Raw genomic sequence first — 24,417 nt, forward strand, 5'->3', positions numbered from 1 at the left:
CAAGTCCTAGAGCCAGTTCCAGAGTCTAGGGACCTGTGGTTCTTAGGGGTAACCACCTCTTGGGTGGGTCAAAGGTCCCTGAGGCTGTGGGCAAAGGACAGAGAGAACCCATGAGCTTCAGGCTGGAGGCAGTGGGAAAGGGAGGGGCTGGAAGGGCCGGACTGCCCAGCAAGACTGGCTTTCCCCATACACTGTCTGGCCAGAAGTTGTGAGGAGCCCCAGTGCTAAGTTCAAACCCTGCCTTTAAATCATTTGGAAAGTATGTTTATGTTGGTGGAAAATTGAAAATAATTCATTGAATATTTTGTTGACTTGTATATAGCTTCAATGGCTAGGCCTGATAAGTGGGCTCCCAGGAGTTCTCCAGATGCAGGCCCTGAAAACATGGCAAGGAGGGTCCATAGTTAGGCTGCATTACACCCTCTGTTTAGTCTTCCAGGCAGGCAGAGCTAGATCAGCCCTGTCACTCACTGACTCTGTGACCTAAGCAAGTCAGTGTCCACTTCTATAATGGCTGCCATCTTAGGAAATCATTATAGAATTAAATGACAGGATGGACAGTGAGCCTGACATTGTGATGAGCACACAGCAGATTTGGAAGAGTATCAATATACCTGGTGTCCCTACAGTAACTTGATTTCCCCCATCCCCCCCCCATCCCGTTGCTCTTCCAGACTCCACAGCAATATGAAAGAGAATACAACAGCAAGCGCTCAGGTGTGGGGCCCAGCAAGTTCCATGGGTATGCCTATGATGGCATCTGGGTCATCGCCAAGACACTGCAGAGAGCCATGGAGACACTGCATGCCAGCAGCAGGCACCAGCGGATCCAGGACTTCAACTACACAGACCACACGCTGGGCAGGATTATCCTCAATGCCATGAACGAAACCAACTTCTTCGGGGTCACGGTCAGTTCCCAAGTCTCATGGGCTGTTTTCTTAGTGCCCTTGGGGGGTCATACAAGGTCAAAAGAGGGGCTGCTATGTACCTGCTGATGTGTGCTTTCTTCTCTGGGTAACTGAAGGAACTTGCTGGGAATATTGAAAGGAGGTGTGAGGTGGATGGGCTTTCACTGGGGAAATATCTCCATGACTATCTCCATGAAAGGATAGATGTCTGCAAGGGTGAGTGCACTCTACCACCCTGTGGGTTCCAGGTTCCAATCCTGTGTCTTTACTTACAGTGGAGTGACCCTTCTTTGAACTACAGACTTTTCATTCACAAAATAGGAACAATGCCTCTGTTTGCAAAGTAGTTAGTGAAGATTAGTCCTTGTGTTGTGCCTGGAGGTGCAGCCCTGTAATCCCAGCTACTTGAGAAGCTGAGGCAAGAAGGTCTCAAGTTCAAGACCTGCCTGCCTTACTGAGTAAGTTCAAGGCAAGCCTGAACAACTCAGTGAGACCATTGCAAACTGAAAACAAAAAAGAGTCTCAGAACATGGCTCTGGGTTTTTTGGTTTTTTTTTTTTGTTTTGTTTTTTTACAGGTTTCCTTTTTTAAATTTTTTTTATTAGTTCAAGTTAGGGAACAAGCTTGTTTCACATGTAAGTCCCTTCTCCCTCTCCCTCTCCCTCTCCCTCTCCCTCCCCTCACCTCCCACCCCTAGCCTACCCCCACCCCATCTACCCACCACTCCCCAGGCAGGGTAGGGCCCTCAATGGGGGCTCTACAAAGTCCACCAAATCTTCCTGTGCTGGGCCTGGGCCCTTCCCCATGTGTCCAGGGCCAGAGTGTATCCCTTCACGTGGGATGGGCTCTCAAAGTCCCTTCTTGCACCAGGGAAAAATACTAATCCACACCAGAGGCTCCCTGGAGTGCAGAGGCCTCCTTATTGACATCCATGTTCAGGGGTCTGGATCAGTCTTGTACTGGCCTCCCAGACAGCATCTGGGGTCGATGTGCTCTCCCTTGTTCAGGCCAACTGTTCCTGTGGGTTTCTCCAACCTGGTACAGACCCCTTCGATCTTCATTCCTCCCTCTCTTCAACTAAATTCCAGATTTCAGCTCAGTGTGTATCTGTGGATGTCTGTCTCTGCTTCCATCAGCCACTGGATGAGGGCTCTAGGATGGCATAAAGAGTAGTCATCAATCTCATTTTAGGGGAAGGGCTTTTAGGTTATCCTCTCCACCATTGCCTGGATTGTCAGATCGTGTCATCCTTGTAGGTCTCTGGAGATCTCCCTAGTTCCAGATCTCTTCTCGGACCTATAGTGGCTCCCTCTGATATGGTATCTCTCATCCTGCTCTCTTTCCTCTATTCTTCCCCCAACTCAATATTTCTGCTTCCCCATTTCCTCTCCTCTACTCTTCTTCTCCTGCTCTTATTGTGGCAGCTCCCTTTCCCCTACCCTCATATGGCTCTGGGTTTGGATGCTTGCCCAGCATTCCAAGGGCCCTTAGTCCCCAATCTCAAGTACAAAAAATAAAAGTCCTTGGTGTGGCAACTGCTAATATTGATTGGGAGGATTACCTGATCTAAGCTTCAAGTTTTTCTCTTGGGAAATGCAGATGGTAAGGCATGCCTGGCATGCACATTGGAAAATTAGCCCTGATAATACTCATCCAGGGGCTCCATGCCAGCCCTGGACCTTGGGCATTGTATAGCTTCCACCCCATCGTGAATGTCTAGTGCTGGAATGCAGGAAATCCCAGCTCTTGCTACTGTCCCTAGTCGTCCTGTTGTATCTTTAGGTCCCATGAGAGCAGTTGCTGTATTATACCTGTTGAAATGACCAGCCCTTGGAGAAAGCTCATCAGAGGGGCCATGTGCTAAGTGCTCATCACTTCCTGGCCCCTGGCAAGGTCTGAGACTGGGGCCTCCTGAAGCCCTAGCCGGGCTCTCCCTGAGCGGGGAGGGGAGTTCCCAGAGAGCAGGGCTCCATGTGAAAGACCCCCGGAGGCTCAGGCCCCCAGGATCTCAGCCCAGGACCACGGCCACCCCAATCACCATGCAAAGGCGAAAGCTTGATGCAAACAGCAAGAGGCTTTATTGTAGTTGTTTAACGAGCTAGCCCCATGTTAGCTTGGGCCTTTCGTCCATCCACCGTGGAGGATGACTAGGAAAGACGCTGTGAAGACACTCCATAGAGATCTTATAGGGGAGTGTCTAGGGGTACGCACAGGCTCAGGATTGGTGTGCCTCCAGGCTTGGAGGGCCTGCCCTGTGTTGATTGGTCAACTGGTGGTTATGGCCCATAGGCCCTCCCAGGGTGGTTGCTATGCTCTGTGCGCCATTGCTATGCACTTGTCCGTAAAGCACACCCAGAGCTGTAAAGCATAGCACCACCATCTAACTTCTGATTGGTTCCTTGCCACGAGGCAGGCATCTGGCCTCCTAGTGACCAAGACAAGGTCAGGCAAGTACCTGTTCAGCTGTTATAGCTGCCAAAATGGGAAGCTGGTCCCTTCACATGTGTGGGCAGACTGGGCAGGAAATGACCAGCCCTGGGCTCAGAGCTTTGTCATAGGCAACTAATCAGAGGAGGAGCTGGGACTTAAGTGTGGGTCTAGGTCTTCATGACTGCATGGCACTGCCTTTTGGAAATAGGCATGGCTGTCGGGTATCTCTTGGTACTCTGTCTGCCTCTCATCTTCCTAGCAAATACAGAAACTTTGCCTGAAGTAGTGATGAGCAGTGAATGGGTGAAAGTGCTGTCCTGTGTTTTATGGAACTCAGAACCAATTAGAGATCAGTCCACCATGGGGTAGTGATATGAGATGAGAGGAAGGATTGGTGCATTTCTTAAACATTGGGTTTGGAAGGTGTTTTCAGGTGGCTGGCAGTATGGCAGGCAGGTCTTGCAGCAGCTGAGAGTGTGTACAAAGGTGTAGATATAGGGGTGGGACCTAAACAAAGCTGGCATGGAAAAGTTAAAAGCATTTGGCAAAGGGGAAAACTCCCCTAGCCTACAAGGATGTCTTTGACCTTTGTGGAAAGTTCAGGGATGGCTTCTCAGAAGAGGCAGCATTTGAGCCTAGCCTTGAGTAGTATAGCATGCAAGCACTAAGCACTCAAGGCTGGCTGACCAGTTGGCCATCTGAGAGAGAACCTTGAGTGGGGGCAATGGGAGGCCTGGGGGTCTAAGTTGGGACTCGACTCTAAATTGACAAGCAATGACTCTCATAGGCCAGCCATTCTCAGAGTGTGGTCAGCATTACCTGATCGTTTGTTAGATTCATTGACTGGTTCTCTAGATGCTAGGTCCTTAAACAACCCTCCAGGTGATTCTAATGCAAGCTGTTGCCCAGAAGTCACTCCCCAACTGGAGGGGAGGCTCTGAGTTTGCTGGTGGGAAGTTGGTTTCCAAAGCCCATAGGTCTCAATGCGGACACCCTTCCCACATTCAGATGTGAAGGCTCTGTGTAGTTGTTGGCCAAGTACGTTTTTACAGCACAGCCTAGATTCAGGCTGGAAACTGTAGCCACTTGCCTCAAACTGGGGCTTAAAGAGTTGCCTTTATCCTCAGAACCTCTTAGGAAATCACACCCAGAGCCTATTAACTAAAACCTACTAAAATCCAGGCATGGTGGCACATGTCTGTAATCCAGGCACTTAGGAGGTGGTGGTAGGATTGTGAACTTGAGACCAGCCTGAGCTACATAGCAAGAGCCTTAAATACATTGAGAGAAAAAGGCTTACCAGACTGGGGGTGTGGCTCAGTTGGTACAGTGCTTGCCCAGTGCAAATAAAGCCCTGAGTTCAATCCTCAGCATCACATATATCACACATAGTGGCACAGGCCTGTAATCACAGCACTCGGGAGTGAGCAGAGGAAGGGCCAGAAGTTCAAGGTCATTCGTCGATACATGGTGAGTTCGGGGCTAGCCTGGGGTATAGGAGCTTCTGGTTTGGCAGAGGAACTTCTCCCTACAGCCTCTCCTCACGGTCACAACAGTCGGGTAAGCTCCCCTCACTGCGCACATTCTCTGCTCAGCCTTGGAGAGGAAGGAGGGGCAAGGCTGCTTCACCTGTCCTCCGCTTTGCTTCTTGATGGTAAAATGAGTTCATGACACCCAGTGCTGCCTGGCTGACAGAGCGCTGCTGAAGCCCAGAAGCCTTTTGCTGAGTCTCTAAGCCCAGAGGCCAGCCCTTTGCCTGGCGCCTGGCGCCTGGCGCCTGGTGCGGCTTTGCAGGAGCTCATTTATAACCCCTGCAAAGTGCACCCTGTCATCTAAGCCAAATAATCACTACTTGATGAGCAATTAGCTAAGACGGGCCAAAATGCTTTCCAGGGCTTGAAGATGAATTTCTTACTAATGGGAAATTCCTTGACACCTGCACCAGTCTGAGTCATAATTCAGCAAATGGCAGACCTGTACACACTCTTAAAAATCCACAGAGCCAACACCCTCACGTTATCAGTGACACTGATGGGAGGGGGCAGGTTATGACTCCCTCCTAGTCCCCAGCACCAAGGCTGGGCAGAGCCCCAATTACAGGCAGACCCACCATGCCTCCACCAACTCCACCCACTGTCCCTGCTGCCCTCATGAGTCCCCTTCAGTCAAGAAAGGCTGCAAAGTGAATCCGTTTGGCCCTTTGTTCTATCTTCTACTCGTCCCTTTATTGCATATTAAGACGCACCTAGCTCTGGGTTCCAGACAGGCCTCATTAAAATTATGTTTGGACTGGTGGAAATACAATATCCTTTGACACAGTAGAAAGTGCCTTTGTGGCCAGGGAGTCTGCAGAAGGCCAAGTTCAGCCATCAGTGAGGAGCTGGAAGAAAGGAAACAAGCGAGAAGAGATTGAAGCACTTTGCGTTTGCTGACGCGGTTTCATCACTCTCACCGTCTGCGTGTCTCAGACTTTACTGGGTCACCCTCATTCAGCATGTTTACTATACAGAAAATCGTTTAAATGCATTAAATTAATTATATCCATGACTCAATTGATTCAGCGTGTGCAGTCTACTGGGAGCTGGGCCCGGATGCCTAGCTGGCATGTTGGTGAAGAAATTCCTTCTCTAAATCTCAGAGTGGAGATCCAGCTTAGCCTGAGGCTGAGCTCCATGTCATCTGTTTGGGGACTGGAGTCCACAGGAATGGGCATCTATGCCTCTGCTGTGTGCCAATGACCCAGGCATGCTGTGCACCTCTGGCTTTCTGGGGACACAGTGTGATGTTCAGGCCTGTAAGGACCCACAGCCAGGAATCCCAGGATTCTCCCTCACCTAGAACCTCCCTCTGCCGAGCGCATATGGGGAATGAATCTCAGGCTGGAATCCCCTCCTTAGGTCTCAGAAGCTCACAGATTGCTCCACAGTCGTTTTTCTGAAAGGGGGGGGATCTTAGAACATGATTTCTGCCCAGACTTGAGGCTCTTCCAGGAGTTGTTAAAATTCACAGTCTGAGCAAGGACACCACCAATAAACATGGCAACATGGGTGGGGAGGAGTGACTCATGAGGTCTCACCCTACACAGAGAGCTGAAAGCAACTAAGGGATGCTTGGAGTAGGAAAAAGAATCCCCCCCCCAGAAGAGCACACCAAATTGTTATTGAGGTGGTTTGAATAAGAATGATCTCCATAGGCTCACATATTTGAATGCTTGGTTCCCAGTTGGTGGAACTGTTTAGGAAGGATTAGGAGGTGTGGCCTTGTTGAAGGAGGTGTGTCACTGTGGATGGGCTTTGAGATCTCAAAAGCTCAAGTCATTCCCAGTTAGTGCCCCCCTCTCTGACTCATGCTTGTGGGTCAGATGTAAGCTCTCAGTACTGCTCCAGTGCCATGCCTGCTCCCCACCATGGCTATTGTGGACTTAAACACTCTGAAATCATGATCTCCAAATTAAATACTTTCTTTTATAAGTTTACATGATTGTGGTGTTCTGTCATGGCAATGGAAAAGTAACTAAGACAGTTACCCAATACCAAAAGGATGGGGCATGGGAGGTGCCTGTGGGACCTGGGAGGGCAGAGAGGGGCCTGGTGGATGGAGCCTAGAAGTTGGTTGTTGTGCAGGCAAGGGTAGTCAGACTAAGTCAGGGTGTTGGACTTAGAACCTGGGCTATATCTGGGGGGCTGGGGAGGGTACATAGAGGGGAAGATCAGGCAGACGGACAGGTTATATCCCAGAGAAGAATATGCAGCATCTAACTGGGTAGACAGATTGGATGTGGTATGAGAGGGGTCTTGTGGGGGGAGGCTGACTTAGCCCTGAATACACACATAAAATAACAGTATGCAGACTGAGCAGGCTGTATTTATATATTTAGGAATATATATATATATATATATATATATATATATATATATATCACATCAATTAAAGAAAAAAGAGGCCATGAAAAGAAATTCAAGTGCTAAGCAATGCAATGCCCAGAACTTCTTATTCACTGGTCTCTCAGTAAGGCCCCATGTCTTAGTCACTGTTCTATTGCTGTGAAGAGACACCATGACCAAGGCAATAATTATGAAAGAAAGTATTTAATTGAGGGCTCACTTACCGTTTCAGAGGGTTAGTCCATTATCATCGTAGCAGGGGACATGGTGGCACACAGGCAGGCATAGCCCTGGAGCTGAGAGCTTCATATTCTGATCCACAGACAGAGAGAGAGAGAGAGAGACTGGGTCTGGCATGGGCTTTTGGAACCTCAAAGTGCATTCCCAGTAACACACTTCCTTAAACAAGTCCACACCTCCTAATCCTTTTAGTCCTTTCAAACAGTTCCACTCCCTAGTATCTAAGCAATCAAATACATGAGCCTATAGGGAGCATTCTCATTCAACCAGCACATTTCCCATAGGCTTATCTTAGTTGGGGTTACTATTTCTGTGATAAAAAGGATCTTTGTGTGGATATTGGTAGAAGCATGTGTTTGCATGGATGTGGGTATATGGGTGTACACACATGTACACACATTGACCAGAGGTCAATCTCAGGTTTCATCTTTCTATCTGGTGTTTTGAAATAGGTTTCTTCATTGGACTGAGATTCCTGATCAGGCTAGACTGGCTGGCCAGTGAGCCCCAGGGATCTTCCTGTCTCCTGCTCCCCATGGCTAGGATTATAAGTGTGTGCTACTAAACCCAACTTTTTACATGGACGCTGGTGATTGAATATAGGTCCTATGCTTACATGCAAGAGCCTTACCAATCAAGCCTTCTCCTTGGCCTCTTTTCTGGTTATTCTTTAAAACTCATCATATTTAATAAGTGGTACGTATGACATTCAGTAGCCCAAGAAAAGAGGACAGCTTGGGAAAAGCAACAGAACCCCATTGGAGAGTGTGCAGAGTGGGCTCAAACTATCTGCCATCCCATGCCACTGTGGCCCAGACCAGCTGTCATCCTGAAGTTGAGAAGTTCACTTTCTATCCAGAAACTTACACACACACACACACACACACACACACACACACTACACACTACACACGATACACACATGTTCAGACATGTATGCAAGTCCACACAGACACACCCACTTATGTGCTTGAACATAGGTACACATGCATAGATATATGCACATATCACATGTGCACACATATCTAAAAACAGTCTCTGAGAACTAGCCCATCTCTCCTACCTGTGTGATCCTGTGGGTGACTGCTTTTGTTTTTCCAATACTGAACCTACATGTCTGTGTCCTGTATTTGATGCCCTCATTCAGCCCTGAAGCATGGGTTTGTTTGTGTTTTAACACATTTGACTGAGACAACAGTCTCAAGAACTCCATTCAGGAGTGGAGAGTACCTGTCACCTGAGACTTGATGGTTTGGGGCTGTCACTCAGCCAGCCATGGCTCTGTCCCAACTTTTTACATGGGACTGTATGACCCAGCTTAGTTCTCAGACTTCTGCTCCAGACCTTGTCTGAAGCTCTGCAGTGTGATTAGTCCACTGTGTAGCCTAGAAAATCAACCTTGTCCCAGAGACCTGGCTCATTCCTGTGCTGCTCACTGTGTCCCTTCCTAGGAGCTCTCTCAGAATCCTCCTTGGCCAACACTGAAGAGCAACAGAAATCCGTTCCAGAACTTCCCCTACCCCTGCACTGGTCCCTGGAATCCTGGACTGTATTGTCATGATCACACACACTTAATGGAAGAGGCAACCTAAGAATCAGCCCCGCCCTGTCCATGCTGTTGAACCAGCCACCCTCTAACCAGCCACTAGAAATAAGCCACTGCCTAGAACAACCCCTACAATCTGGAACCAGAACTGTAGCTATGAAGTCAGATCAAGAGGCCACAGTGTAAGTACCTGGTACAGCTAGGTGACCTGGGAAGATATTCACTGTCAGGGCCTAGGTTTCCTCATCTGCATATTGGAACTATGTCCCACTTGGTTATGTTCTCATGTGAAATAACATTAGTGTTCGGTGCCCACTGGCAGCACCATTCTTACTTCAGTTCTTGTGAATGCTGTTCTGAGGGGGACTGAACACACAGTCAGTCACGGTGTATCTATGAGGGGCTGTGTACTTCACATACATAAACTCATTTTCACCGTCTCGATGACAAGTCAATCTATTAATCCTCGTTAAAGTTATAGTGGTCAGTTTCAAAACAAAGCCAAATAAAGTCTACCTGTGGGTGATGTGATTTTGCGCTCTCTGCTGCTCACTCACTCTAAGAATTTGAGTTGGGGTGTGAAGGCGTCTGTCACCAAGCTACCTCTTGTCTGGCTCTGTGCCACTTCAGCTCCAGCTGCCCTTAGAATTACCACTTAGCGTTATGCACAAGACTAATTGCACAGGTGCTGTTGGCACCCCACCCAGGTCCCCTGGGATTCCTTTGAAGGGTTTGGCTGGGTTAGCCCATCCCCTGAATGCTGCAGGTGTCTGGCTAATAGCTCCCACCTGGGAGCCTCAGGGCTCAGTGCCTGGGAGTCCCATCCTTCCTGGAGATGCAGGAATGACTGACTTGGTCCAGGATTAAGCCAAAGTGTACCATCTTCACACCACTTCTGATTTGGCTGCCTTCTTCTGAGAACATGTCCATAGCATGTCACTTACAAATGCTTCTGAGGAACCTAACCTAAGGCCGCCAGGTGTTTCTAACTGGAAAACCAAGTATTTTCTAGAAAGAAGTTTCACTGTAACCTAATTGTTATCTTGGGTGTTGAATTTGGCACCAGTCTTCCTCCATGGCTTCCCCCACCTGAGGGGGAGCTCAGGAAGCCTCCCTCCTACTCAGTCTGCACATCTCACTGGTGTCCCTGCCTAGTATCCCCAGCCTCAGCTAAGAGAGTCTCATTTGTCTCCTCTGATAAATCAGCCTCTCTGGCATCTCTGGGGTACTCAGGCACCAAGATGCTTCGTGTCCATATCCCCAAGCGACCCCCTGGACTGCACACCTAGGGTAAGCTCAGCCATCAGTGTTTCTTTCCTCCAGTCACTTTGCTAATTGAGAAATCTAACAACACTTCCTCACCCATGCCTTCCGGGCCTCTGGACATAAAAAGCCATTTTCAACCCAGCCACTAACCAGAGCTGACAGTAGACAGGTCATTGGGATTCGTGGATCCATCAGGAGCAATTCCCAAATTCTTGCTGTGACAAAGTGTCAGGAATTTACTCAAGTTGTAAGACCTCCCCTTCCCGAGTCCCACGGGTGTCTCCCTGGGTCTCAAATCCCAGGCCTGACCTAGAGGTAATGTGGTCCTGTGGCCTTGCAAATTCACACCAGCAAGCATATTTTCCGGGCAGTAGCTGCTAGCAATAGACAGTGTGATAATGACTGAGCTTCCTGAGTCACTGTTGCACCTCCTCTAATGTAGTCACGCTGTCTAGGAACTGACCCCCACTGCGGCTGGGCAGCACCCCAGTTCTGGATGCCTCACACAGGAGATGAGAGGCTGAGGTCAGACACACACAGGGTAGGAGCCTGTGCTGGTGACCTGGCCTCCCTTTCATGTCCTATGTTCCTGTCCCCCCACCCCACCCCCATCCCCTTCCTAGCCAGGACTTTCCTGACACCCTGTGTGGAGTTGCTGTTCCCTCCTCTGTCCACTGCCCCAGCCTTCCTCCTTGTCCGCAGTGGTTCCCATCTGACACACATGACTCACTTGTTATTGCCTGGTTACTTTTCTGCAATATCTTAGACATGGAGCATAGGAGATGTCTGCTAAATAGTACCCGAATGAATGAATGAATGAATGAATGAATGAATGAATGAATGAATGAATGAAGAACCGAATGCTATTATAGATTATAAAAAGAGGCCTAGCACATATAAGTGATTAACTGATTTACCCAGACTGTACAGGTGGTGAGGAAAGGTTAGTCCAGACTACCCATCTGCTGACACAGATGATATTCTCAGCATCCCCTGCTCTTCTTACAAGTTAACTTTGGGATGTTATAGGGTTTTGCCTACAAGATACCTGGTCTGAACAACCAGATAAGATACATGGGAGGCAGGGAATATGACCATCCCATGTAAGTAGTTGAGGGCAATATGGTTCCAGTTCACATTGTGGGACATAAGCCTGCCTCTTCCCTCAGACAGTGAGTCTGTGAGCTGATGACAGTGGTGTAGGTATAGTCATTGTGACATTGAGTAAGACCTGGCTCTTCATCTATGAAATGAATGTTTGTTGACTGAATAAATAATCATAGTGCAGGAGGCTGGTAAACCCAGCTTAGAACTACATTCCAGGCTTCTCATTCCAAAAACAGAAGTCTTGATCTGAGGAAGTGGCTCGGTTGATAAAGTGCCATGCAAACCCAGGGATCTGAGTTCAAATCCCCAGAACCCATGTGAAGTCAGACACCGGAGCACATGTCTGCAATCCCAGTATTCCTACAGTGATGTAGGAGGTGGAGATGGGGGGATCTTGTTGAACAGGTGAGGCTCATGGACCAGCTAGCCTCACCTGTTCAACAAGAGACTCTGCCTCCAACAATGTAGAAAGAAGACCAATGCCTGAGGTTGTCCTCTGACCTCCACACACGCACGGTGGCATGAGCACACTCGTGCATGTGCGCTTACACACACACACACACACACACACACACACACACACACACACGAATTTCTTGTAAAACAGGAAAAGCCCCAGAGGTCTCACAACCTTGTGTCTGAGACATTGATGCAAACGCAATTGCACTTGAGTGCAGACAACACACAGCTCAGAAATCCACTGCCTCCTACTCCTGCTGTCAGATGCGTTTGAGAGCCCCAAACAGTGTGGCTTAGCAATTTGTGTGAATTGATGCCTAGCCCTCCGAAGCTTTTGAGTTTCACTTCCTCGAGGCAGGGGAGAAAATTACCTATGTTTTAAACAAAAAACAGCATGGGGGAGTGTATCATTTAGAACTTTAGTGGCTGCCCTGAGCACAGGCAGTCTGGTCCCAGAGAGAATCAGACCATGAGCCCTAGAAGGAGCCGGGAACACGGTGATCACCGTAGTGCCTGCTGTAACAATGGGTGGAAGATGATAAGAACACTGAGTGCTTGCTCTATGGTGGGTACTGAGCTTAGTTCTCCACTGTAGTATTTCATTTAACTCTCATGATAAAGCCCTATTGTGGGTTGAGTTGCTTTCCCTGACCCCGGATTTGTATGTTCATAATGTCAGAGGCCTTGGAATGATGTGGGTGCAGTTTGTCATGGTCACACTGGAGCAGAATAATGACATAACCAGTTGAGACAGGCACACAGGCAGGGGGAAGGCCTGGTACGGAACAGGCTAGAGGGATGTCACTTCTAAGAATCATGAGACACTGAAGACTGCCTGCAAGCCACCAAAAGTCAGGAGGCAGGCAGTTAGTACTCCCTCCCAGGTCTTAGAAGCAATCGGCCTACCCACAAAACCTTTGGCCTCCAGGAATGGGGTACCATGTGCTGCTGTTCTGTGAGCTTCCCAATTCTAGGGTCTTCATTTGAAACTAATAAGGCCCAAAAAGTAGAAACTAGCAACACTTGGTGGGAAAACTGACAGGTTAATTAATTTCCCAAAGGTCACAGAGCTGGTTAGTGGAGAAACTAGGATTTGGACCTAAGCTGTCTACCTTTCACCCTCCACTTTGAACTTTTGTTCTACAGCTCCATAAACTCTCTTCCTCTAGAAGACAAAAAAAAAATTGCACTCAAAGAATGAAGCTGAAATAAGCCAGCAAGTCTTTCCACCAGCATACTTTCCAGGTGGGAAACCTGTAACCCCTGGGAAACAGCACTGAAGCCAGGAGGGCTCTGCTCTTGGTTTGTTTGGTTGGTTGGTTTGGTTTGGTTTTAAGGTAACTACTTCTCTGAAGAATCTTGATTTTTTTCCCCTCTTTTTAAAAAAAGTTCTGTATGTCCCAGGCTGATCTACTGACTATTTAACCGAAGATGACTTTGAACTTCTGATCCTCTTGCCTCCGTCTTCCCAAGTGCTCTTTTCCTGCCCCTGTGTAGGAGGCAGGGTTTTCTACATCTCCAATCTGGGCTTCTTATTTCTTTGTGTTCTTAAGAATAACACCCATGAGTCTCTTTTGCACAGGGAGTATTTCCATTGCAGAAGGTCGGGGAAAGTCCAGAGCAGCATCAAAATGACCTCAAAGCCAGCCTGGCACTGTTATTCACTGGACACTTCATACTAAGACACGCTTCCCTTCTATCCCTTTTCCCTTGGTTTTCGCCTCTCAGTTCTCTAATTCACCTTTAATTCTTACCTCAATGTGGCAGAATAGGCACGGCATAAACCCAGCTGTGTGTGCCCTTGGCTTTACGCTTACAATTCAACGGTATGCAATGCATTCACACTGCTAGGCTGTCACCATGCCAACCTCCAGAACTCTCCCAGCATCATGACTAGAAGCAGGTACCACAGACACTCAAGCTTCCTGTGAGGAAGGGCCATTTTAAGTGTTTTGTTTTGTGATGCTAGGGACCAAGCATGCTATCATGAAGCTAAACCCCTAGCCCTTCGTGGAGACCATTTTGCAGTTATTCAGGTGTGTGAGGGACTTTGTTTTTGTGGGCAAGCTGATTGTCCTTAGCTGCACCTTTAACAATATCTTAAAGATCCCGTAACTGGTTTGCTAACTAACTTTAGAGAGAAGTTATGGTCCTTGCAACCTAACACCAGCAAACACAAAGTATTCTCCAATAGTTCTGAGGCCTCTGCAGAGGCACCTAGAATGTATGCAGGCTTTTGGGGTTTTTTTGTTTCTTAGACAGGGTTTCAAACATCCTAGGCTGGCTTCAAACGCGTCATGTAACCCAAGGATGATGATGTAAACCACCACCACCATGGGGTGCTAGGAAGCAAATCCAGGGTTTCATGCCCATGAGAAGCACTCTTACTGAGCTACCTCCCAAGCCTCTAAAATGTATATTTTAAAAGAATGAAAATACGAGACTGGAGGGATGGCTCAGCAGCCAAGAGCACTTAATGCTTTTCCAGAGAATCTGAGCTTGGCTCCTAGCAGCCATGTTGAGTAGCTCACAACTGCCTGGATCTCCAGCACCTAAGGATCTGATGCCCTCTTCTGGCCACCATGAGTACCCACACCCATGCAGCTCTTTCTCTCTCTCTCTCTCTCTCTCTCTCTCTCTCTCTCTCTCTCTCTCTCTCTCTCTCTCTCACACACACACACACACACACACACGCAAATACTAACCTTGAACAAATTTTCTAAGAAAATATAATGAAGCATCCACTTATGGTTCACTGCTATGGAAAGCACTCAGGAAAGATCCTGAGTGAAAACAACCCAGAGAAGCTCCACACCCACCCAGCACATTTCTTTAATTGAGGCGAGGAAGCCCCTTGGTGCACAAGTCAAGGTACATTAGCCCAGGATGCTAAGCAGGAGAGAAGTCTCTGAGGAAGACAGCTGACATAAATTGCAGCTGACATGATGTGTGGCATTGAGCCCTGATGCATGTCGCCAGCCTGTGTGTGCCCATGCAGAGGTGACGTGCACACTGTCCATGTGACACTCTAGGCTGAGCTGGCTCTTGCCAGCCCCTGTGGGAGTAGTGAAAGAGACTCAAAAGACCCATGTGCTCATAGGATTGTGAATCCCTTCCTCACTCCCCAACACTCACCCCCATCTTCTTTCTCAACAGAATTCAAGCCTCCCACAGTCCTTGCTTCAGCCTGTCAAGACCTAGAATCTGGTGGGGACAAAAAACATTGTGGAAGGGCAAGAGGCTCCATGGTGAGGGGTAGAGGGATGCCTGCCTGTGTCTCCCTCCCTGTGAGGTGTTGGGTCATTAAAAGCGTGCACTCCAAAGACAAGCCATTGCCTGACAGCTGGATAAACCTAGACAAGAACTCAGTCTCCATTTCCCAATCTGTTATGGGTTCCCACTTGAGGTTGGGCCCCCTGGTACACAGGCGATGAGACATGCACTCACTGTGTGCGGCTCTGTGAGACTCAACTCAAGAGGTACACCTGTAAGGATGAGCGTGGGGACCACAGAGCCACTACTACTGAGGCTATAGTATCTTCAGGGAACCCTAGAGCTGGGCTGGGGAAAGCCTGGGCCTCCACACCCTCTATAAGCCTGCCAAACCCTGGCTGGCCCTGGGAATGGTTGTATCCTTGAACAAGGCGGTTCCTCAAAGTGAAAGGTAGTTGCCAGCAAAGGACTTGGATGAGACTCACTAGCCTCTCCTCTTAGGAGCCAGGGATACCACTTTGACCCCCAAGAGGGGAGCTGGACATGACCCAGAGCTCCTGTAGGGGACCAAAGTGCCTAGCTTAAAGGGTTATTTGTTTTAAACGGGGTTTTGCTATGCAGCCCAGGTTGGAAAGGGTTGTTTGTTTTAAACGGGGTTTTGCTCTGTAGCCCAGTCTCATCATCATCATGCCTTCACATCATGAGGGCAGAGAGGCACAGACACATCCAGGTGGTACCCCACCATCTTCAGTAATTCACATCCTCACATTTGTGTGCCCGTAAACAAAAGCTCACACACGTGTGGCTTAGGGATTCATAGTCGTCATAAAGGATGGCACTTATCAATGTGTTCCAGTGGCTTCCAAACATCTTTCAAAAGGGACTTTCCACAGAGGTCTTAAGTCACTGGCCCATTTAGCATTTAAATTAACATTGACTTTACATTTAACATTGCTTCTTCTTCTCCTTCTCCTTTTTTCAAATTTTCTCCTCGGAAGGCTCTTTTAATCGTCCCTGTAGATTTGAAAATTAGTTGCACATGTGAGTGTTACCAAAAGAGAAGCCATGCCTTAATGAAGGGCCAGCATCAGAGCCCTTGGTCAGCTCACCTGCTCAGGCTCCAAGAGCCCATTAGTTGTGACACATCCCAACTATGTCCTAGATGCCGAAGGGAGGAGCATTAACTGAGACCCAGACCACATCCTGTATTTTAATGATCATGTGTTTATTTTAATGTGTGATATAAAACCATAACTTCCCTGTAAGACAGCGAGATGGGGTTTCTTTTTCCATGTTCTCAGGAGGCAGGCTCTCAGGAAAGCCAAGCAGATGGCATGTGGATGTGTGGAGTCACGGAGGAGCTGGTGTGTGGCAGAGGTGTGGGGAACAGTGACCTCTTTTGAGCTCTTTCTTTGTTTTGTCTTGAAAGCCACTATAGTCCTCCCGTAAAAGGTTAAGGCATGAATCAGAGATGAGTGGGGAAGAGAGTGAGCATGATCCATCGGCAGCAGAGCATCGATTGCCTTGGTCAGCTTGCAGCGAGGAAGGCGGCCGACGCGAGGTGCTTTCACCTGTGTGGGTTTTGTGGGGCTGCTAATAGTCTTTTTGTTTAATGCCCTTTCACCTCATTCCCGTGCTTTTGGTAGTTAAAAATTGGTGCTGAGGTTAGGAGGTAGAAGTCCTTGGATTCATCTCTATTTTGGCAATCATGTTGACACCATGCCATTGGAGTTTTACAGCAGAAATTTCTACTACCAAGCCCTCCAGGGAGGGTCTTTCTGTGGTCTACTTCTCTGTGGTCAGTTGCTAGCATATGGTCTGGCTTACCTCGGCATCTCAGCTGATCGAAAATGAATAGGAGTATCAAAGACAGCTTATCACCACCCTTGCCTCTGCCTCTCAGTATCTCCTCAGGTTTCCCACGGAGGGGACTAATGGGAGAGACTGTGGGGTGGGGGCAGGGATGGCTGGGTAGAAACATAGAGGGATGAATGTATGGACATGTGGACAGATGGGTGGCTCTATGGATAGGTGGATGGATAGATAGATAGATAGATAGATAGATAGATAGATAGATAGATAGATAGATAGATAGATTTATGGGTAGGTGGGTAGATTGGTAGGTAGGTGGCAGATCAATGAGCAGGTGAGTGGCTAGAGATATGATGAATAGGTGGGTGATTTGGTGGGTGGGAAGTGGGTGGCTGGAAGTGTGAGGTAGTGAACAGAAGTCATCTCAGGTGTCTGCTTCATTTTAATCTCAGAAGCGATTGGCTCCGGAGTCGTGGCTCCTTTTCTGCACAAGTCCTGACCTCCTGACAGTTTTTGCTGCATTTCCTGATGCGAGGCCCCCATCTTTTCATCTGACTCAGAAAGACACGTTTCATCCCAGGTCTTTATTCTTCACTCACACTTCACCCTTGCAGGGATTGGGCCTCATTAAAATCTGTCCTCTGCCCAGCTCCTCTTTGAGGAAGCTCCTTGTTAGGGCATCTCTGCTGTGAAATGGATCACACCAGCCCACGTGGATGCCCAGCCTGAATGCTAAAGACTGTTATTAGCAGATGTAGCCTGGAGATGTTTCAGAGTTGTCAGTTCTGATGTTCACAGGATTATATTTTCAAACATCATCACACGTCCTCTGTGACAGACTTGATTACGGTGATGAACTAGTTCTCTTCTTTTTTCGAGATGTTCTAGTTGCAAAAGTGATTCCGAAAGCCTTTCAGAAAAGCACTGGGCAAAACTGAAGTGACATTCCTTCTTTTGGGTGGCTCCATTGCTTACCTAGAGAGGCAGCTTTCTATGACAGAAGGATGACCACCCATGGGTCACTGAAGTCCCTGATATTTGCTTTGTCTTCTGTAAAGTGAGACCAATGACCCAGGACCCTTGTGTAGGATCCTCAGAAGGTGAACTGAGAAAGGCACATAGCCAACTGTGGAGATCATGGGTGACTGTAGGATTCCTGGTGGAGGAAGAAAGCAAGTGAGACCATGTCACTTTAATATTGACTGACTAATTGATTTAGGCTTAACCCATAGGAAGAATAAGACCTTCCAGTGAGGGACACATACACACACACACACACACACACACACACACACACCAGGTCTGCATTCACAGTGAGGATTCCAAAGGGAGTAGGCACTCTCTCACACCCATGCTGCTCAGTTTGGTCACCACAGGCTAGTACAGGGGTGTAGGGAGAAATCCTGATTAGAGGTACCGATGACCATGCCCTCTTGGGCCTGGTCACAGGCAGTGCTGACCATGCCCGGAGTTTTAAACAAGGGTTTAAGAAGGAGAGAGGCAAACACGAGGCTCTCTTTCGCCTGGCTGAGCTGACTGGGAAGCATTTCTGGGTCCATCATGCTCAGGTGCAAACCTGGTCACTGGCTCCCTTGCATGAATACTTTTCCCCAACAAACTACCATTAATCAACCTATCTCTGGGTACTTGAAATATAGCTGGGCCCAAAGCGTAAACTGTGGGCTGGATGTCAGACTCAGCACACACATGTTAAAATGCCGAAGCCAGTGTGCACACTACTCACACTGGCAAGCCCAGGCAAGAAAATCATGAATTTGAGCTCAAGGAGTACTGCATGGTGAGATCCTGTCCCAAAGGGGGGCATGAACAGGTGGTATGGCTCAGCGAATAGAGGTTTTTGCTGCCAGGCCTGATACCCCTAAGTTTAACCCCTTGGACTCAGTTGGTGAGGGGGAGAGAGCCACCTCCCACGGGTTGCCCTCCTTCCACCACACACCGACTGTGGCACATGCATACCACACATACAAACAAAATAAGTAGGTGTAAAGATTTTAAGTAAAAGTGTACAGTAGCTTAGTTTTTAGATGGTTTACAATTGAAATGCTATTACTTCAGATATACTAAATTTGATTTTAAAAAATTTACTAGCAACGTGGATTGGAGAAATGGCTCAGCAGTTAAGAGCATTTGTTGCTTTTTCAGAAGACCCAGGTTCAGTTCCCAGCACCCATATCAGACTCGCAAGTGCTTGTAACTCCAATTCCAAGGGATCTGATGCCCTCTTCTGGCCTCCACAGACTCCTTCATACATGTGGGGCACATACACAGACATATAAATGTTTTTAATTTAGCATCAACATTAATTTTACTTGCTCTTTTCATCTTTTTGTGTGGAAGGCAGTACAGTGCTGGGGATAGCCCAAAGGCCTGGTGCCCATCAGGCAAGGACTGCCACTGTGCCTTTTCTTCTCTCTGTTCACCTTTCAAATGTGGCTATTTGACCAGGTAGCTCTCTCTCTCTCTCTCTCTCTCTCTCTCTCTCTCTCTCTCTCTCTCTCTCTCTGTCTCTGTCTGTCTCTGTCTCTGTCTCTGTCTCTGTCTCTCTCTCTCTCTCTCTCTCCCTCTTCCTTCCTTCCTGCCTTCCCCTCCCTCCCTCCTCCCAATCCCTTCCAGTCTTCTGGCAACAAGACTCTGTACTCTGTTTATATAGCCCAGGGTGGCCTTGAACTCAAAGCAGTTCTGTCTTGGCCTCCTGCATACTGGCATTACATTTGTGTGCTCTTATGGCCAGCTTCACTTTCTCTCTGCAGAAGTGGCTTAAACTCTGAAGGTGCTCCCAGTCGCCAGCACTGGCCTCACAGTCAGGCAGTGGCCTAGACCTCAGGGTCAGGCACTGTTTAGAAAGACAGAGACGCTGGGGCAGATGAGGACTGGGGCTCTCTGAGTGCCTTGAGAGTGGAGCTGCATCTTCTGTGACCTGGGATCCTGTAGGTGGGCAGCTAGCCTTCAGCAGCAGCCATGAGACAGGACAGGCGGCAGCGTTCATTACAACCCAGCTTCTCAGGATGGGCAGAGAAAAAACTGGGCACAGCCTGAGTTCCCAGTGGAGGGCATTGGCTAGATAGATTTTGATATGCCCAGACACTGGGATTGCTTGCATCCATTAAAAACAATTGTTCAGAAAAGATATTCAATAGCATAGAAGACCATTAATAATACATAGTTTTGCAAACAGTCAGTATAGTCATGTTACGAAGAGGGTTGAATGACAAGGCCTCACATTTGATTTAAAAGATATTTTAGTTGATTTTGTGTTGTGGAGCTGGGAGGTGCGTGGTACTCATGTGTCTGGGCTCAGAGGAAAGCCTGTGGAAGTCAGCCCTCTCCCTCTGTAGTGTGGGTCCCAATGACTGAACTCAGACCCACAGGCCTGGCAGCAAATGTCCTCATCTACTCAGCTGTCTCACTGCCAGCCTTGATTAAAAATAAATAAATAAATAAATAAATAAATAAATAAATAAATAAATAAATGCACAAAGACTAGAAGGATGTATTCCCAAATGTTAGCAGTGTTCCCTCTGGATGGATTTTTCTTTCTTCCTTTTGTCTGTCTCCTTCCATATTTTCTATAATGAACATAGTTACCTTAGGTCTCAGCTTAAGGAAGGGGGTGGTGAAGCTGGGCACCACCTTATCTTATCGGTCCTCTGTCTCATCTTCCCAAACAGCTGGCATTATTAGCCTAGGCAACCACTTCTGGCTTCCCAGTCTGTTTTGGATAGTTCTAATTCTCGTTTACAAATGACTTGGGCTAGAAAGTGGGGAAAGTTTGAAATGAAATCACAGAGGCCTGGAGTATGCCCTGGCCTAAGAGGGCCCTGAGTTTATGAGCAAGGGGACCTGCTGCTCCATTTCTCTCTCTCCTGGAGTCCTCAGATCGAAGTGGATCCCTGCTGGTCACAGTCCAGTTGGAAACATTATGTAACTTCATCCTGGATGTGTGGGAGGCTTTACCTGACACAGGGCAGAGGCCAGCATGAAAAGCTTTTCAAATTCAAAGTCTAATAGGTACAGATACTGCTGTGACCAACCCGCTGCAGACTGTGACGTTCACACACTGGGTATGAGTGTAAAGCACGCACAGGGACTCTGTATGTGCTAATATAGGCCTGCATGTGTGCACACATCCATGTGCATGTGCGCAGCACTGGTTGACAGCCTGGGATAGCACAGTGCCTCCCTCCCTAAGGGTTTTAGTCAACCATATGTAGTGACAGGCTAATCCACTTCCATAATCAGGCAGAGCTCCTGCAGAGGCTGTGCCATGCTTTCCACAGTTACAGAAATATTCCTGCTTGGCCTCAAATCTAGTAATTCCATCAAGTAGATTATGAAGAGATGCTTTGGTAACCCGTGACTAATGACCTTAACTGCTGGCCAGATGTCCAGAGAACTAAGTCTCTGGCACAGCACAACCTGATCCCTTCGCTAACCCCAGCCATGAGATTTGGGGCAGACATCTGGCTGGAATCCTCTCTTAAGGCTTCCTGCTATCCCAGTGGCAATGGTAACCAAGGCGGTGTGTGCTCTGGTGTCATCTCTATTGGACATGCAGTGAACTTCAGTGAGTGCTGTGCCTCAGTGAGTCAGTCATCTGGAAGAAAAGAGAAAGGCATGTGCCTGATGTGTGGTTAGAGGGGGGACCTTCAGATCTCCCAGGCCTGTGCAACTCTGGAGGAATGAAAATGATAATGGGCTCTAGGTAGGAACCAAGCTCCCAAAGGTCTGAGTCTCCAGCTGGGGAGACACAGTGGGTACCATCTCATAGAGACAGGGATGGGAGCCATGAGAGGTCCTTTCCTTGTCCAAGCCACACGGGTAGGGAATGGCAGGGTCCAATTCTCCTGCTGGAATCCTCTGCCTCTAATGCCCAGTCAGTTTCCACCCTTCAGTCTGTCACAGGTCCTGTGGCACTTACTCTTGCCCAATAATAGCGGCCATCGTTCCACAGTGTGCTGAGTGAGAGTAGGAGGAGTCATTTCCACGTCAGGTCAAGATAAATGAATAATAGGATCGGAAAAGCTCTCTTGCCATGAGATCTGACAGGGAACAAAGGAAAGGATGGTCTAAAACACAGTCTCCAAACTCTGTACTCCTCACAGGAAGCACAAAGAAGGTGACTCAGGTCTGCCCAGATGATGGCCCAGAGGGTTTCCAGGCCCGAACACTGGAATGGGGAACCAGCCCAGCAGTGACATGGAAATGAAGAGACAGAGATAAGAGTCTCAGGGACTAAGGAGGCTGAATTTGTAGGCAGAGTATGAGAGAAACATATCAACGGTCCATGTGAAGAATGACCAGTGGGACCTGTCTCCATATTTCTGTAATTAACTCCAGACTGAGAGTAGCCTGGTCTCTATCTAAAAAAGCTTAAGAACAAGACTAAAAGGGTCAGACCCTTACCAAATAACTATGTCCAGAAGCTTAAGACTATGTAAAGGGTTTTTTTAAGTTTTTTTTTTTTTTTAATTTTCAGTGTGTGTGTGTGTGTGTGTGTGTGTGTGTGTGTGTGTGTGTGTGTGTGCAGAGATCAGAAGGGGAAGTCAGATGTACTGCTCCATCACTCCCCACTTTATTCCCTTGAGACAGACTCTCTCCCTGAATCGGGAGCTAGGCTGGCAGCCTGAAAACCCCCAGAGATCAACCTGTCTCCACCTCCACACCATTGGGGTTACAGGCATGTGCTACCATGCCCAGCTTTTTAAGTGGGTGCTCAGATCTAAATTCAAGTTCTCAAGCTTAGCAAGCACTCTTTACTTACTGAGCTACCTCCCAGCCTGGGGATTTTGATTTTGATTTATTATTTTAATGTAGCATTCTATGAGTCTGACATCCAATCAAGAATGAGCAAGTGGAAAAAGAATCCAAGGTGTGGTAGAGTCCCACTGGGGGTGTAACTGGAGCATGTTAGCCCAGGGGAGGGGAATTAGGGACCACATCATGGAAGTCTAGACTGCATCCAACCTAGTGACCCATGTAAAAGGACTCAACTGATACAGGAGAGGACATGCTTCATGCTTTGTTCTCAAGTCCTTGGGAAGTCGCCAAGGCAGTGACCTCTCCTTGGCAGGTTAACTCTTTGGCTACCCCGTCCACTCACAACTCTCACCTGACTCCCTGAGGAATGTAAGTCCAATGAAGAGATCAAACAGGATGCAGAGCTAAATGGCAAAAGGATGATCTAGGCTGTCTGGAGTGAGAAAGAGCCTGGGTCCCCTTTAGTTCCAGGACTACCATCTGTAAGACATGTGACCACCAGACCTTGCTTGCTCATTCAACTAAAAGAGATAGTTGAGTGTCACGTCTTCTAAAGATAGTTTGAAGTGGCTCCCAAGGAAAAGCACATATGCACAAGGCCCCCGTGAGAGGATTGTAACGTCATACGGTGTGAAGGATATGATGTACCAGGAAAGCTATGAGCTCAAGTGAACTGGTTTCCAAATGACAGAGAACCGGAGCTCATTTTCTTCCTCGGTGGCATAATAGTCCTTGCCAGCTTAGCCCAGGAAGCTGCCACTCAACTCCTCTGGTACAGGTAGTATGAACAGAGATCACAAGCAGTCCAAGCTGAGTCCCACCCATTCCTCCATCTCTAGGTCTGCACTTTCCTAGGCCAGCTCCCTTCTCACCCTCCAATCTGTTGCTTGGGCACCACATCCAGAAAAAAAAAAAAAATAGCTCTCACAACATGGCCACTTGCAAACCTAGTTAGATTTGATTGGCTGGCTTAGGTCATGTGCCTGTTCTTAACTAATCAAGAGCAGTTATAATGATTGTCTAAAACACTGGACCCATCTTTACATAGAATCAGCTTCACACATTTCTGGCAATGTGGATTTACATTGACTTTCCACCTCTCTCATTGAATGCATCTGCCATTAACCTATTCTTTGTGCCCTGGGCAGTAGATAGTATCACACAGATCCATTGTCTTCTAGCTTCATGTTGGGATTTCCTGGTGGAGAGACAGGCAGCTAAAAGGAAAGAGAAGGGTTGGGATGTAGCTCAACCTCTCTCCGTGCTCTGAGTCTCCTGTAACAGTTCTGCCCTTTGGCTGTGTCTCATCACAGTGGCTGTGCATTCTCTGTATCCCCCACGCATAGAAGGCTCTGGTGACACTATTTCTTTTCCCCTTGGACTCTAAAGTATGGAAACAGCTCTGGCTACTGCCGTTCTATGGCTGGCACATCACCTTCCCTAGTGCCCTGTGATTCAGATCCCCACCCTATAAGAGCCTCAATGACCTCTTCCTTGGAGCCATTCAGGGTGAATTCCATTTCCTGCCATGGTTTAAAGCTACAAAACCTTTTTTTGTACTCACAGCATCTGTGGGTCTGGGACTCAGGAGTGACTCAGCTGGAAGGTTCTGGAATGAGATCTCTTCTACAAGTGTTAAACCTGAGATTTGCCAGAAAAACCAGTTAACCATTTGAGCCAAATTCGAAGGAAGCTTTAATATAAATACTGACCAAGATGGCCTTTGGTCAGGACCATTCCCTGGAATTCCCAGCTGAGTGGCTCCGAGATA

The 24,417-nt window shown here is 47.9% G+C and overlaps 1 protein-coding gene across 1 annotated transcript in view; it reads left to right on the forward strand.

Annotated features, from left to right (window-relative positions):
* The window catches only part of Gabbr2 (gamma-aminobutyric acid type B receptor subunit 2), a 344,902-nt gene that overhangs the window by 211,364 nt on the left and 109,121 nt on the right, over positions 1 to 24,417 (forward strand). Inside the window, 1 exon segment of the mRNA XM_027403592.2 lies at positions 675 to 911. Within this exon segment, the coding sequence (XP_027259393.1) occupies positions 675 to 911 (237 nt within the window).

This window comes from Cricetulus griseus, chromosome 2 (genome assembly GCF_003668045.3).
Source record: "Cricetulus griseus strain 17A/GY chromosome 2, alternate assembly CriGri-PICRH-1.0, whole genome shotgun sequence".
Lineage (NCBI taxonomy): Eukaryota > Metazoa > Chordata > Mammalia > Rodentia > Cricetidae > Cricetulus > Cricetulus griseus.